This window comes from Ursus maritimus, unplaced genomic scaffold (assembly GCF_017311325.1).
Source record: "Ursus maritimus isolate PB19 unplaced genomic scaffold, ASM1731132v1 scaffold_20, whole genome shotgun sequence".
NCBI lineage: Eukaryota > Metazoa > Chordata > Mammalia > Carnivora > Ursidae > Ursus > Ursus maritimus.
Window position 1 is genome coordinate 30,445,862 of NW_024424453.1, and position 15,028 is coordinate 30,460,889.

General features: G+C 42.3%; 1 protein-coding gene across 2 annotated transcripts in view; it reads left to right on the forward strand.

The window, feature by feature from the left end:
- The window catches only part of CPNE4 (copine 4), a 474,248-nt gene that overhangs the window by 447,055 nt on the left and 12,165 nt on the right, over nucleotides 1–15,028 (forward strand). For both annotated transcript variants that reach the window (XM_008708689.1, XM_008708694.2), the window contains exons 11-14: nucleotides 1,044–1,177; nucleotides 9,454–9,508; nucleotides 12,735–12,786; nucleotides 13,907–14,040. In XM_008708689.1, coding sequence (XP_008706911.1) covers nucleotides 1,044–1,177; nucleotides 9,454–9,508; nucleotides 12,735–12,786; nucleotides 13,907–14,040 — 375 coding nt within the window. The remainder of the gene's footprint in view (nucleotides 1–1,043; nucleotides 1,178–9,453; nucleotides 9,509–12,734; nucleotides 12,787–13,906; nucleotides 14,041–15,028) is intronic.

Genomic DNA, 15,028 nt, shown 5'->3' on the forward strand with positions numbered 1-15,028 from the left:
TAAAGCCTTTCTGTCATTAGTAAGCCCGTGAGTGGATTTTGGCAGGCCCTGAAGAAAAAGAGAAGATATAACATGAACATTTCTTTCTTTTCCTACCACTCCTGTTGTGTTAATCCTCCCATCTTTTCCCTACCCTTCCCCACTCCCAAGCTGAAGCTTTTTTTTTCTCTTTGAGAGGTGTTTGCTGGGTTAACTTTTATTTAAATGGTAGAAGAAATATTCCTTCCCATTTTAGCACTCTCTAGGCTTGAGCCTTTTGTTGTTGTTAAGAGTGTGAAGTGAGTCAGCTCTTATTTAGATAATGACGCTAGGGGTCAGAAAAAAATTTAAGAAGTTCAAGGATAAAATCTAAGAAGTTCAAGGATAAAATTTAAGAAGTTCAAGGATAAAATCAGAAAAAAATTTAAGAAGTTCAAGGATAAAATCTACTTGGCAAGACAGAGGTTTTTCTTCTCTGCCCCCCAGTCCCGATGCCATAGCATCCAGGCTTCTCTGTTTTAGGCAGGAGTTCTCACATGAGTGGAAACCAAAAGCTGAATGCCTCACTCGAAGCTGCTTCTTGCAGAAAATTTATTATAACCCCTTCAGTACGTCTCTGCAATCTCCACACACGAAAATAGGACTATGGCTTTTGGAGATAGACCACATCTTTAACACAGAATTTAGTTCTAAGGGATTTTACCTCTGCCTCTGAGATGGAATCGTCCTGCCTGGAGAGCAGAGAAGGCTTTTCTTAGTGAATTCGGACCTGGGGAGCAGCTATCCCACCCGTACTCCTGCTGCCTGGTGACGTGGCTCAGCAGGGGCTGGGCTTTCTGACCGGCATGTCCATCTCAAGTTCTGCTTTGACACGGGGGTAGAGGACAATTGAAGACTACAGAAATGGCCTCAACCAAATTAATAACTTCTCTCACTTTCCTTCTTGGCAGGGTGTGTGATGTGCTGCTTTTTTCCATCTCGAGCCATGTCTTTTGTGTGGCTGATCACCATTTCTATGAGATGCATTCACTTGAATCAACCCATTCTCCTGTTTTCTCTTCCAGGTAGCGATAGACTTCACAGCCTCAAACGGGGACCCCCGGAACAGCTGTTCCCTGCACTACATTCACCCTTACCAGCCCAACGAGTACCTGAAAGCCTTGGTGGCTGTAGGGGAGATCTGCCAAGACTATGACAGGTACAAGACTTCGGTTGGCTCAGGCCTTATCTCTCTGTGGGCTCTGATGTTCTCTAGCTGGTCCTGGGCAGAAAAATGGAAATTAAGTCCAGTAGCTACCCATCCTGAGGCTCATGAAGGAACAGGACAAAAGCTTGCCCAAACGTTTCATCCTCCCCACACCTAGAGAAACTGAGTTCATGCCATGCTCACCTTGGTCACACACACACACACACACACACACACACACACACACACACACACACAATCCTTTCTCAGCTTTCTTTTCTTATTTGGCTTGCAAAGCCACTTTCTGTTTTGTGAAGTCTGAGAACGTGTCTTGGTACTCAAAGTTTGGTCCGTGGACTAGCAGCATGGCACCACCAGGAACTTAGAATCTCGAGCCCCACTTCAGACCTATTGAATTAGAATCTGCATATTAACAAGATTCCCAGATGATTTGTGTGCACTTTGGAGTTTGAGAAGCACCCATTTATGCAACATTATTGCCTCTAATCCTCACATTCCACCCTATGTAGTGGGCACTATTTAACAGAAGAGGCAAACTGTGCAGGGAGGTTAGGTAACCTGGGCACTCACTCAGCCCAAGGGAGAACTTGAACGCAGATCTAATTCATTCCACTGCTGAAGCTCATAATCATGGTGTTTCACTGACGTCAGAGCTATTGGTAACGTTAGCAGGGGGTGTGCATCTGTCCACGTGCATGCGCGTGTGCCTGGGGAAGTATCTGTGTGTTTTTGTGTGTGTGTGTTTATAGAACACATGATTTTGAGATCAGATGGGTATTACATTTATTTTTCCTTGATGGTAAATATTGACCTTTCCCACCAAGAGAATTGTGGTTTACATAAACGACAGTAAACCGAATTTATTTTGCCTTTCAGTATTTCCAAGTTGAGGTGAAGTTGTTCACATGTTCAAGAAGGTTATTTGAGGTAGAACCGATCTAAATATAAATATGGGTGAATCTCGGTTGAGTCCTTAGTGTGATTATAAAACAAGGCTATTTAGTAATAAGAAGCAACAAACTAACCCTTTAAATCAGGAAAATAAGTGACTCTGTCTTCCAGTTTCAGAGGAACTGTATAGGACGTATGGTTTTTATTTTTCTAGTCTCACAATTAGTGGCAGTTATATTAAAAACCTGTTGCCCCAGGCACTATAGGAAATGAGACAATCTAGTGACTGCAATGTGCAGAGAAACCAACAACAGGTGATGAAAAGGGTCTCATCAGTGTCCTTCCTGCTGGGATTTTCTGGATTCGGCTTGGTCATTGCCGGTAACTCAACTTGGTGTGAGGGCAGCTGGGGACTGAATGAACAGTCCAGTAAAATCAAACAGCTTTAAATACTCAGGCCCTTGCTGACACTTGCCCTCTTGTACATTTAGAACAGAGGACAATAGCATTTTAAATTACCTTGTTGAAGTGATACTTCTTATACTTAACCTTGAGATATTGACTATGAAGACAACTTGAATTTCAGCGCTGATTTCTTTCGGCCCAAATACAGGGAGTATTCCTAGAGAGGGTATATATCACATGGAGAGTTCCATATGGGAAAGGGAAAAAAAACTGACAAATTGCATCTCCACTGCCAGAAACGTCTCCAGTCACCCCCGAGACACCAAAACAGTCAGTTGTCTCCTTTCTAATATGCACACAAATGATTTAGTGTACTGGTGTATACCTAAGAGGCAAGAAAGAAAGTAGGTAAAGCACTCAGTACAATACAATAAATAGATTCTTAACAATAATGTTGACTCTCTTCAGGGGGGAAGGCAGTGTTCTAATGAATTCCAAAGAAAAGATTGGTGGGTTGACCAGAAACTAAGATGCCAATGCCCAGAGCCTTGGCTGTGGTTCTGCGGCAGAATTATGGGATGATCTGGAACAAGGTGCTGAACTTCCTCTGTTTCCTGGTGACCTCACATGCAAGATGCAGGTAGTACAATCCCAAAGACCCGCACGTCTTTCAGAGCTATTATCCACTTAAAACATACAAGCCAGGCAAAGGCAAAGCTCAGAAAGCATTTTGTATTCATGCAGAAATACAGATTCAATATAAAAATAAGATTTGACACCTGAGGGGTTACATGAAGAATTATTGTAAACGATTCTTTTTAAAATTTTAATAGGGTAATACCAAAGTTATTGGCCCAACTGTCCAGGAAAATCAGGCTTCTGCAGCTCAGTGGAGCTTATGTATACGTATACGTATATGTATTAAGAAGGTAGCTCAGCATTGAAAAGGGCAAATACCTAAGGAGGGAAAGGCCTAAAAAGCCCGTGGCACTCTTTTGAAAGACTCCCTGGAAGAATGTGTAATGCAAGCTGCTCGCTGGAGAACTGACAAGGTTCCGCAGTTTCTCCTTTGCGTGGGTGGATAGACAATAGACAGGCAGAGTCAGGAAATTTCAAGTTGGGGCTTTGAAATTAATTTATTCTCACATCAAAGTCACTGAGGTTGATGTTCAAAAGAAACACTTGAATAAAAACTGACAGAAGGCGTTGTTCCCCCTCCTGCAGCGACAGAGAGGTTTTTAATCCCCATGAGCCTTAGAAATTGCTCCCAGCCTCTGACAGCCAGGGGTTTTTCTTTCTGCCTTGTACAGTCATTGCTGAGGGGTCAGCACGAGGTGATCAGTGAAGCAGAACAGCTTGCGAGATGCATAAAGCCCTTCTCAGGGTGGCCTTGAAGGGAAAGCTTTTCCACAAATATCTGGTCCTAAGCCCAGAAGACAGTCCTGCCAGCCTGCTCTGTCTCTCTGTGTCTCTCGCCTTGGACTCCCCAAGCATGCACACGTGTATGCGCGTACACACACACACACACACACACAGAGGCTCACATGTTCCCTGTTGGTTGTAGCACTTGCCCAGCTCCCGTGAACATCCTGGTCAGGCTGCTCAAGACCAAGGTGACGTCCATTCCTTGGGCCCAGCAGAGATGTGGGTCTCTGACCACCCGCCATGTCCTCCAGCAAAAGGCTGGTCTATCTGCTATCAAGAGACTATAGATACCGAATACATTGCTTGGAAGCGTAGACTGCCATTTCATGGATGTGGCCAGCCCAGAATGAGACCGAGGTTTCAGCAACTGAGCAGGAGGCTTCCTGCATGGTGTGCTAGGAGGCAAAGTTAGGGCTGATGCCCAATCTGACAGGCATTGGCGTTAGAGTCAGAAGATAGGTTTGTATCACCCTGCCACCCCTTCCACTCTACCAACACCAGTCGGTGGTTCTCAGCCTTGGCTGCACACTGGAATCATTCGGGAAGTCTTAAAATATCCTGATGCCTGGGCCCCACCCCAGAGCCTAATTTAATTAGTCTGGTGTACGTCCTGAGGAATCAGGATTTTTCGTGGGCATTTTTCTAATGGGCATCCCAAGTTGAGATCCAGAGTTAAACCAGTTAGATGAGTCCGATGGAATGGCTAAAGACCTATGGGGCACCTGTCGGCTGCCAGGCATCTCACACGGTGCTGTAAAGTCAGATAAATTAATAGAGTATAATTTCCCCCCAGCTGCATCACAGTCTCAGGGAGAAAAAGGTGTGTAAGTAAATCACAGCCCAGCATTGTCAGGGCAGCTTTGCCCTGTGTAAGGATGGGGACTACATCAAGAGGAGTAACTTTCCTAGGTGAGTTTCCAGGGTAGTCAAGGAGGGCCTTCTAGGGATGGCAAACTTTGAGGTGTTCAGAATTCTGCTAATTCTGTCCTTTGTTGTTATTAGAACATGGATGGACTTATCTTTATTATTCTGAGTCTTTAGACCAGACCAGCCTCCTACAAAGGGCAGAGTCAACAGGGGTGATGGAAAGAGCATGGGGTCCTAGTGACAGCTAGACCCTGGGTTCAGAACCCAGCTCTGCTACCTGTGTTCTGAGGTTTCCATTCCATGGCCCTTGGTGTCCTTTATTTCAAATGAAAGGTTTATCGAACTTTGCTTGCAGAACAGTTGTAAGGATTAGCTATAAAGTGGCTAGCTAGCACATGTCTGCTTGTGATACTCAGTAAATTGTAGAGGCTATTATCTTCAATCCTCTTAATTAGTTTTAAAAATAAACTGACCACTAAAGGAAAAAGGGATTACAATGTCAGATCTAAAGGACATTTTGGACCAATGACCTTTAATTTTTGGTTTTGAGCATATATCCTTAAAAAGAATTTTATAAAAATGTGTATTCTCACACATTTTTACATTGAAATCTAATGTTTTCTATCCTGAGTTTAAAGAATAACAAAGACCGAAAATCCTGGTGTATTGTAAATATGGACATTTAAAAATAAAACTCTTACATAACTCTTGTGAATGCATTTAGTGGGATCTGAATGCCATAGCTCTGGGATACTCACCATCATCCACTTAAAAAATGCATGAACAAGCTCTTGAGCTGGAGTTGAGAATTTTAATTATTTCTTCTTTTTCATGACACTGCATTTCCGGTCCCTTCCCCCAAAGAATTTCATCCTAGTGTATCTTTAAGATTTTGGTTCAAAATCCTTGAATTTCTACAATAAAAATATGAATATAAATTTTAAAATTTCTAATTTCTAAAATTTTCTGTGTTGAAAAGATTCAAAATATTTTTTAAAATCTTCTGTTTGAGCCTTTGTTACACTTATTATTAGTGCATAATTGACCAAAATAACATAAATATATTGGAAATGTCAATGTCTAAGTATTGCCTATAAAAAATAAAAATTTTTAATGAAACAAACAGTGGGGCTCTTTCCCAAGTAGTTTACATATCTGCAGATGGATTCTACCTCGCACTAGAACAGAAGAGTCTAGCATCAATACTAATCCAATTTTTTGTTTTTATCAATATAAATACTAAGAAAACTTATTCTTAAAAATAAATACATGGTCATGAAAAGAGTTTAACTAGCAGTATTACTCATTTCTTTCCGTTCTAAGTTATATATCAAAAAAATCACGTAATGGTTTATCACCAAAATGTATTTTTATTGATCTACCAGCTGATATCAGCACTTCCTACAATCTTTTAGAGCAAAAATTGGCAGCTACCTGACTTGCAAAAGGAATTGTTCCCTAGTTCCCTTATTTTCTACCGCAGACTTTTTACACTCTGGAACAATGCACCATTATGGTTAAGATTCAGAATGGGTAAGGAGAAGGATAATTGTGAAAGGGAAGGTGTGAATGGAGAGCTGGTCTTTCTATTACAGGTGTTCCCAGATCAATTTCAGCAGAGAACACATATGAAAGTAGAGAAACTGAATACCAATTTCCTTTAAAAAAAAAAAAAAAAAAAAAAAAAGCCATGCTCTCCTATCCCCAGAAGGGCCTTTGCATTTCCATGTACCCCAGTGTTAAGACCACTGTCTTAAAGAACAGTCTTAATTAAATGTCTAGGTGTTCTGAAATGCCATTTTGCTCTGAGTCAGCCTCTGTTTCCTTATGGATGAGGTAATTTGTCTTTATTTTTATCACTCTCTTTCTTCATCTCAAAGTCTTCCTTAACAGGAGGGTCAAAATGGCGTTTGAAAATGAATCCTCCGTCTGGAGATCACTGGACCAAGGTCATTCCCTAAGAAGTTCAGGACCAAGGTCATTCCCTAACAAGTTCAGGACCAAGGTCATTCCCTAACAAGTTCAGGACGACATGCTCATGCTCATTACCATTGAAGACTGTGGGCTCTTTTATTGTATTTTATACTATTTTATTCCAATAGTAAGACTAAAAGATCGCCTTTAGCAATGTGGTAATATTGAATTTTCCAAGCTGGCAAGTTCCACCAATCATTTTCCCAGTGGTTGCTGAGTGGCCCCTTTTCTCCGAGCTGAGAGGATTCAGTCTCAAGTTCTTTGATGTGCTGGTGCAGCGAGGCTTGCCTGTGTGCCCAGCCTGCCTTCTCTTGCCTCTTGCATAAGACTCCTCTCTGCCTAGTTTTATTTTTAATCAGGAAGCATGGATGTTTAAATCTATTGTGCTTAGGCTCGAAACTTTTTCTTTGGTATGTTTGTTAGTTAGAGACTTTGTGGTGGCTAACTTCAGAGAATTGATGCCCTCCTGGGTCATTAATTATTCCTCTTGTAGGTGAGGCATTTTCCCTACCTCCCTGCTCTTGAAATTCAATTACATAACAGTGCATGATGCTCAGCAAACTTCAAATCCCCAAGGGTGGCTTAGAAGGCATAAAAAGAGTATCATTAAGACTGGAACATTGGTTTGGTGATTAGAAATGGATGGAATATTACATCTCACCTTTCTTCGACTTATCAAAGAAAAAAATAAAAGGTATGGAGCCTCCTAGGTTTCTGTTTTGACTTCTGAGCCATCTCCAGGTTGGAAAAACCAGGACCCATTCTCCATCCTGGAAAATTTTCTTCCAGACTTACCCCAAAAGTACCTCTGAACTCTCCCTCACAGATTCCTTTCCAAACCTGCTCGCCCTTGTCTTGGTTAAGGAGGAATTACTGAAGCAATGTATTTCAGTATTTCCAAGGACCAGAAGTATTTTTTTCTCAGAGCTGTGGCTAATCCTTTATAAGCTGTTCTGTTTTTCTATTTACCAGTATTAATACCTTTTCTATTACCTGCCAGATACAATGCACCCCAAAGCCTGTATCTACACAATAGTGAGGAGAAGGGAGAGCTGGTGGTTTTCTGGAGCATTTGACTAATTCCAAAGAATGCTGGCGTCCTTGTATCTCCCAACCCCTACCCCAAATTTGCTCGACTTGGCTTCATTTTGGTCAAGTGTGATCAAAGCCATCATTGGCTACTAATGACCTCTACATCTGTCAGATGGTGATGGGTAAAAATCTGGCTTTGGTACTTTGACTTCTCCTTCAGCCTTGAGGGGGTGGGGGGGCTTTGGTTGACAAAGCTATTCAGGGACAGTGAGCCCTAATCTGAATTTCCTTTTCTCCTTGACTAACTCTGCAAAAAACTGAGAAATACAGGAATTGTTCCAAGAACGAATCTCAGTTGCATATTTAATGGGAGAGAAAGTAAAACGTAGATGGCATGAGAAGGATATGCCTCTGCCAAGAACAATATTCCAGAGCCCCGCTGCGACAAAGTTTGCCTAAAGAGAGCCTTACTTGTCTGGTCAGGGGCTCTGTTACTGGAAGTTCCAGAAGGAAATTACATTTAAAGCTATATACAATCATTAACTTGTAATGGGACAACGGAAAAGGCATGGACTTTAGAATCACACAGTCCTCCCTGGTAAACACCTTTGGCCCTTTTCTTAGCCTTTCTGAGACTCAGTTTATTCATCTGTAGGCAGGAATAATAAGTAGGTGGAACTTAAAGGGTTGCATGAGAATTAAATAAAAATGTACATTGCCTAACATCATGCCCAACATATTGTGTGTGCCAATTAAGGTTAATTCTTCTCCCCATCATCTCACCTGTAGTACAGTAAAGTTGGAGTTAATATAACATACATGAATGAATAAATTAAGAGAGAAATTTCAATATGCATAAGAGAAATCAAGCTATGATTCAATTCATGGGTTATCTAGTCATTAAATACTTATTGTGCACATACTCTATGGCAAATATGCTGAAGAGAGGGGCAAGGGGCAGTTCAGGACAGAGAGGCAGTGGAGATGTAAAGATATTAATGCAAAAAAACCCCACCAAAAAACAGCATCCCTTTACATTCAGGAGACAAGAAAAGACGTGTAAACAATTTATGTTGTTTGTGTGAGTTAAAGTAATGGACACAATGAGTCCTGTAGATGAAATCAAGCTCTGACAGTCAGCCAGCCTTCCAAGCTTCCCATTGATTTTTAATATCTCTTTGGATTTAGACTTGTCTGGATTTGAACCCTGACTCTAACTAGCAGCCTAATCTTGGATAAGTCACTTTACCTCCCAAGGCATTTCCCCACCTGGGAAATGGGAATAATGGTCTCTCCCTATGAAGATTTTAAAAGATAATATATATGAAAAACCCTAATAATCAGTCATTGGCGTTATATAATTCATGATCACTTTTCAAAGACAGAACACGGGTAGGGGAGGTAAGGCAATCCTGGGCCATTTTATTCCTTAGTATCAAATCTAGCAAAAAGTTATGGGAAGAAATTGCAGACTAATGACTGTAAAGAACTTTGGGGATTCCTTCTTGATTTTAATTACCCATGCTACTGCTATCCCCTGTTACCACAGATAATCAAAAAGCGTAGTTAGCATTTAGCATAGTAACATGTCCTAGTGAAATAATGCAGGTTCATGTTTTTCTTCCTCATTAGATGAACAAATGAAGCAATTTCTTCTTTTTTTTCCCCCCCAGTGACAAAATGTTCCCGGCCTTTGGATTTGGTGCCAGGATACCCCCAGAGTACACGGTGAGTAGAGATCCTTTGCTGTAGCTAAAGGATAACTTGGGTTTATCCTTTGTTCAGGAGTTCACTCTTTTGGTCCTTGATGAAATTATGTAAGTAGAGCCAAAAAACTCAGAAATGGTCTTCAGAACCAGTGAGATTGGCTCACTGGAGCCTATCTTTTGATAAAGCTCAATCTCCTGTATTCTGGATGGGTCCTGTCAGAGGTCCAGATGAAGGGTCCCATTGTTGACCTTCTTAATAGATATGGTCGGAGACTGAGAAAACACTCAGGAAGTTGATCTCCACTGGCTCAGAACCTATGTATTCAGGTCTCCCCCAGAGAAAGGTCCTTACTGACAATGCCAATGGTGACAGTTCATGACAAGGATGTCTACAGACTCCCTCATTCGGAGTCTCTGAGCACAAGGCCTATGTGGGGGAGAGACACAGCAAAGTTCTGAAGGAGAACCACTCTGACTTCGACTACTGGGAAGCTGAAAGGTTTCTGTGGAAACACTGGAGTGTTATTTGATACTGATTTGTCATGAACAAGGAAGGCAAAGATTGTGAAGAGAGATTTGCACTGTAGTGGAGCTGACGCAGTGTGCTGTGGTATACCAGAAGCTCCTGTGGGACACTGTCCACAGAGAACTCCATTCCCACAGGTAGAAGGGCCTTGGAGAGACAAGGTCCCTACCCCAACCTCACCAATTCCTCTGAGGTACAAGCTAAGTGAAAGCAATACTGCTCAGTCATCAGTTTCTCTTTTACTGATTGAGTGGCAGAGCAAGAGAAAAATGCTGATGTTTGCTCCCACATCAGAGCTGTTAGACCAAGGGTCTTCCCCTCCTGTGTCCTTTTTGTTAAAAGGAAATCCATATCCCTATTACTGCTAGAGTGAGCAGTGGATGGAGTGGCATGTCTCTCTGACCTGTCCTCTTTCTCGTTTTCCTTATATGCCACACTGTCTTCCCTGCAGGCATGACTACAGAATTCTAGAAGCGTTTGTTGGAAATTGAGCACATGGAAAGGAAGAACATAGAACAGGAGCTGCTGACTGCTGGCCTGTAGACATTATTCAGGCCACAAATGTATTATATCTGACACAAAAAGAATTATGCAATTTCATATACAATGTCAGTTTCTTGCTTCTCCAGAAAAACTAAAAGACCTGGCAACACTAAGATTAAAAGGTTACACATAAAAGAATTAGCCAGAACTGAGGAGATGCAGTCTGTTTAGATGGGGTATCAATTCCAGAATGTGGGCAAATGGGTGTCAACCTTTTTCCCAGAGCTGCTGAGCTTTGAGAATGAAATGCACCTCAAAAATCACCAGTCCATGGGGCATCTGGGTGGCTCAGTTGGTTAAGCATCTACCTCTGAAATCTGAGATTTCAGCTCAGGTCATGATCTCAGGGTCATGAGATCAAGCCCTGTGTCGGGCTCTGCACTCAGCAGGGAGTCTGCTTGAGATTCTCTCTCTCCCTCTGCTCCCCCCCCAACCTGCCATCTCTCTCTCTCTCTCAAATAAATAAATCTTTAAAAAAAACAAAAGCATAAAAACAACCACCAGTGCAACTAGCAAGAGATGCTTGAGCGTTCTCCCTCTCATCCCCACCGGGTAGTCTCCTGGTCTCAGCTGGCCCAGCAGGTGTGCAATACACTTGTTTCAGGCCCCTCTTTTCTCATCTATGACATCTGCCTGGCCCCGCTTCTGGAGTAACTCATCTTCTTGCTGAAGTCCTCAAGCTCACCTGATCCCTTGGCTCCATGCTGCCTGTCAGCTAACTTATTCTTCCTGCTGCCTTAACAGGCATCCCTCCCATATCTTCATTGCTATTCTCGAAAAGTCATGCAAATGCCCCTTTTCCATGCCTAATTTCCCCTCGGCCCTGACAGGCACTGATGGTCTCAGCCTCTCGGATGCCCCCAGAGAGTTTATCACAATTGACTTCTTTAGGATAAAATGTCAGAGTTTGCCTTGAAACTGAGCCACAAGCACCTCTGTCTTAGTTTGCACTCCCTCGGGAATAGACCTTGAGACAAGAACTTGGATGCAAGTTGTTTATTTGAGAGGTGAAGGAAACCTCAACAGAGGGTGGAGAAATGGGGGGAAGTCCACATAGGGTATGCTCACAAGCCAGTTACCACTGTGGGCAGCTGGAACTTAGTTCTGCTGGGGGCCCCAGGGAGATAGTGCAGAGCATGCACAGAGCCCAAGAGACAAGAGAGCTGGGGTACTGATACACCATAGCCTGTCATCCAGTGAGTGATTAAGGGCTGCTCCCCAGCGACATTAGTTTCCCAACACTTTCAGCTAGGCAGGCAAAGCAGGCTTGGGAGGCCTGAGAAAGACTTAAGGTAAATAAAGCAGGCAAGATGGTTGGAAGTCAGCTGCCTTGCCTGGAAGTGCTCAGGGCAAGGAAATGTGGGGTAGGGCACCGATACTAAGAAAGGAGGGGCCTTTTAACACAATGACCTATCTTCTAGCCCCCAAAAGTGTCAATGCTTAGAAACAGCCTTTGAAATGGAAGTCTCTGTATAATTCCAAATGATCCAATATGTCCAGGTACCGGCACATCCCTCTCGTTTTATCAGGTTTTAGAAACGAAAAAGTAAACAGTATCTTTTTTGACCTTATGCATAGGTCCTGCCAGGTAGAGGAAATTGTGTTGGAAGAGTAAAAGGTGTATTACTTTATTACTTTTCCAAGAGTAAAGTCTATTTGAACCTGTGTGTATGTGAAAATCCTTCTGCCCTATATTTCTGCATATCATGTTAGAATGGTTCTTAAATGTCAGCAGCTTAGCTGGAGCCTTCACAGCCATCACCATGTTGGGCAGACAGCTTGCATTATTGAGCTATCATTGTTTTTATCACTGGGTCCAAATAGAGCTCAGCCAAACCTAAGCCTCCAGGCTGTGGCCAGTTCTATCTGGAAGCTATTTGGAGTTACATTTTTCAGAAATCTTTTCTTCGATTTCGTTTTTATTTGCCTTATTCTCCTCTCCTGCCAGCATTTATCTGATTCTAGAAAGTCTTCCTGTCACCTCAACTCCACGGGGAGCTTAGAATTCACCCTCCATCTCAGATTGATTGTGTAAAGGCTTAAAATGGTTCCTGCTGCTTAACACATAATGAATGTAATGGGCATTTGTTTGCAAACTCTAAACCCCAGTGCCTCCTTACTGGATTAAAGTTATAATTCTCCTTTCTTCCTTTTTAAAATTTTAATTGGTGTCTAGGTCTCTCACGACTTTGCAATCAACTTTAATGAAGACAACCCGGAATGTGCAGGTAAATCACACATAAAAGCACGCCGAGGTCTCACAGCCCTTCCGTGGGCACCCTTCCCGTTTCAGTCTCTCTGCTCTGACGCAGTATGTCGGTTAGCTACAGTCATCTGTCCACAGCAGAGAAGTAGGCTTTCTGGATCCCTGCTACTCCAAAGGCAATGGAGAGTCGTTAACGACAGAGCAGAAAAATAGCTACAAAAGACAGAATGCAGAAGAGGTCTTGAGCTTACAGCAAGAGGTTGATACCGATTCTGGATTTCTCTGGCCGAAAAAACGTGGGGGAGAAATTTACCCAATGGGCAGTGATTAGCTACCCCTCTCTCTGGTTCCCAAGTTTTCATCAGGTATTTATTTATCACAACTTCCTCTCTGTGAAGGAATAAGGAGGAGGGGAAACATGGCACGCATTTGACACTTTCAGCGTGCTGGCAAAGGATATGACTTCAAACAAGTAGCTTTATGGTTTTATGCCAGAAAGAGCCTTCTTGAAGGCTTTGGTCAGTGTTGCATTATTTCCAGCTAGAAATTCCTCAACATATTCCATTAAATAATGATGGTGAAGCGATGTACACGTGGCTCCTATGGGTGGCCCAGGGTGGTATACACTGGAGGAGACTCAGCGGGTAGTGTGAAAACGAGAGAAACATTAAATCTGACTTACCTGGCGGCTGAGAGCACAGCCCTTAGATAGACCCAGACGAGACCTGGTCTGGAATCTAGAGAGTACAACTAACATGCTGTGTGACCGGAGGCAGATCATTTAACCTCTCTGAGCCTCAGTTTCTTCACCTATAAAAGGGTGTATAACATCTATTTCATTGTGCTATGAGCATCTAATGAAATCATGTGTAAAGTGGGACTTCAGGGAGAAGTTTGTGGAAATGGTTGTTTTTGACTTGAGCTTTTAAAGAGAATGATTTCAGCAGGAGTGTAGGCAACACCAGCGATGTGGTATTTTCTTTCTTTCTTTCTTTTTTTTTTTTTTTTTTACCTTAAGGATATAAATGTGTTGTTGATAAGGACTATTGGGGGCAACTGAATGCTTTATTTCTGTGTGTGTTTGATTACACCTATATTTGAGGGGACTACTGAACTACTGATCTTTGCCCCTTTCACCTTAGGAATTCAAGGAGTTGTGGAAGCCTATCAGAGCTGCCTTCCTAAGCTCCAGCTTTACGGTCCTACCAACATCGCCCCCATCATTCAGAAGGTCGCCAAGTCAGCATCAGAGGAGACTAACACCAAGGAGGCATCGGTAAGGAGAGGGCTGGTCCTCCTGTTATGGGTGTTTACCTGGATATTGGCCATAGCACCCATCCCACTCTGACAATAAATCCAAACATTTCTACCTGTGTGAGTTTGGGCAAATGCCTTAACGTTCCCCTGTCCTCAGTCTCCTCATCTGAGAAATGGAGGTAATCATACCCAGTTCTGCTGGGTTATTGTGAGGCTTGGAGATGACACATCTCAAATGTCTGCAACATTACCTGAACACAGGAGACACTCAACAAGGGAAGCTTCTAGAGTCACCAGAGTATAGATCATACTCACCTCACGTTCCTGGGGGAAGAAGAAACTGTCCAAAAACAAGCTTCCTTTCCAATGTACCCATACTATAGATGAAAGCAAAGTAAAACAATGGATGAGTCAGTCCCCTGGTGGTCAAATGTGACAACACAAAATGTCATGGCAAAGATTTGTTTCACATTCTGCTCAAGGTTTTCTTAAGAGAAATGCAAACCAAGGCAACAAGGCCAAACAGTTTGGTTTTTGCCCCTAAAATTTTAGAGTTAAATATATTACCATAATAACTTTTTTATATTTCATTTTTAATGATACCAATATATTTCTTTTCTAGATTTCTTAATTTTTTTTTCAGATTTAGTAGAATATTACCGATGTCTGAAATTTTCTCTAATTTTATCCTGGGTTCCAAGATACTGCATTTGCATGAAGATTATATACTACTCCCTGCTCTGCTGACATGAACTCATCCAAGCTCTTTGCGCTGTACCCAGGTTCTCAGCCGTCCTCATATTAGAATGGATGGAGGACCATATTCATATCTGATGTCAGCCTCCTGGGTACTGGGGCACATCCCCTCTCAGTTATCCAAGGACGTTGACCTAACAGTGATGTTGCCCTTCTCACCTTATCATCTATTCCCCTTTCTACTGAAGACTCATTCCCATTAGCAAATAATACCTATTTGAATTAAAATCTCTCCCTTGATATTAGTTTTT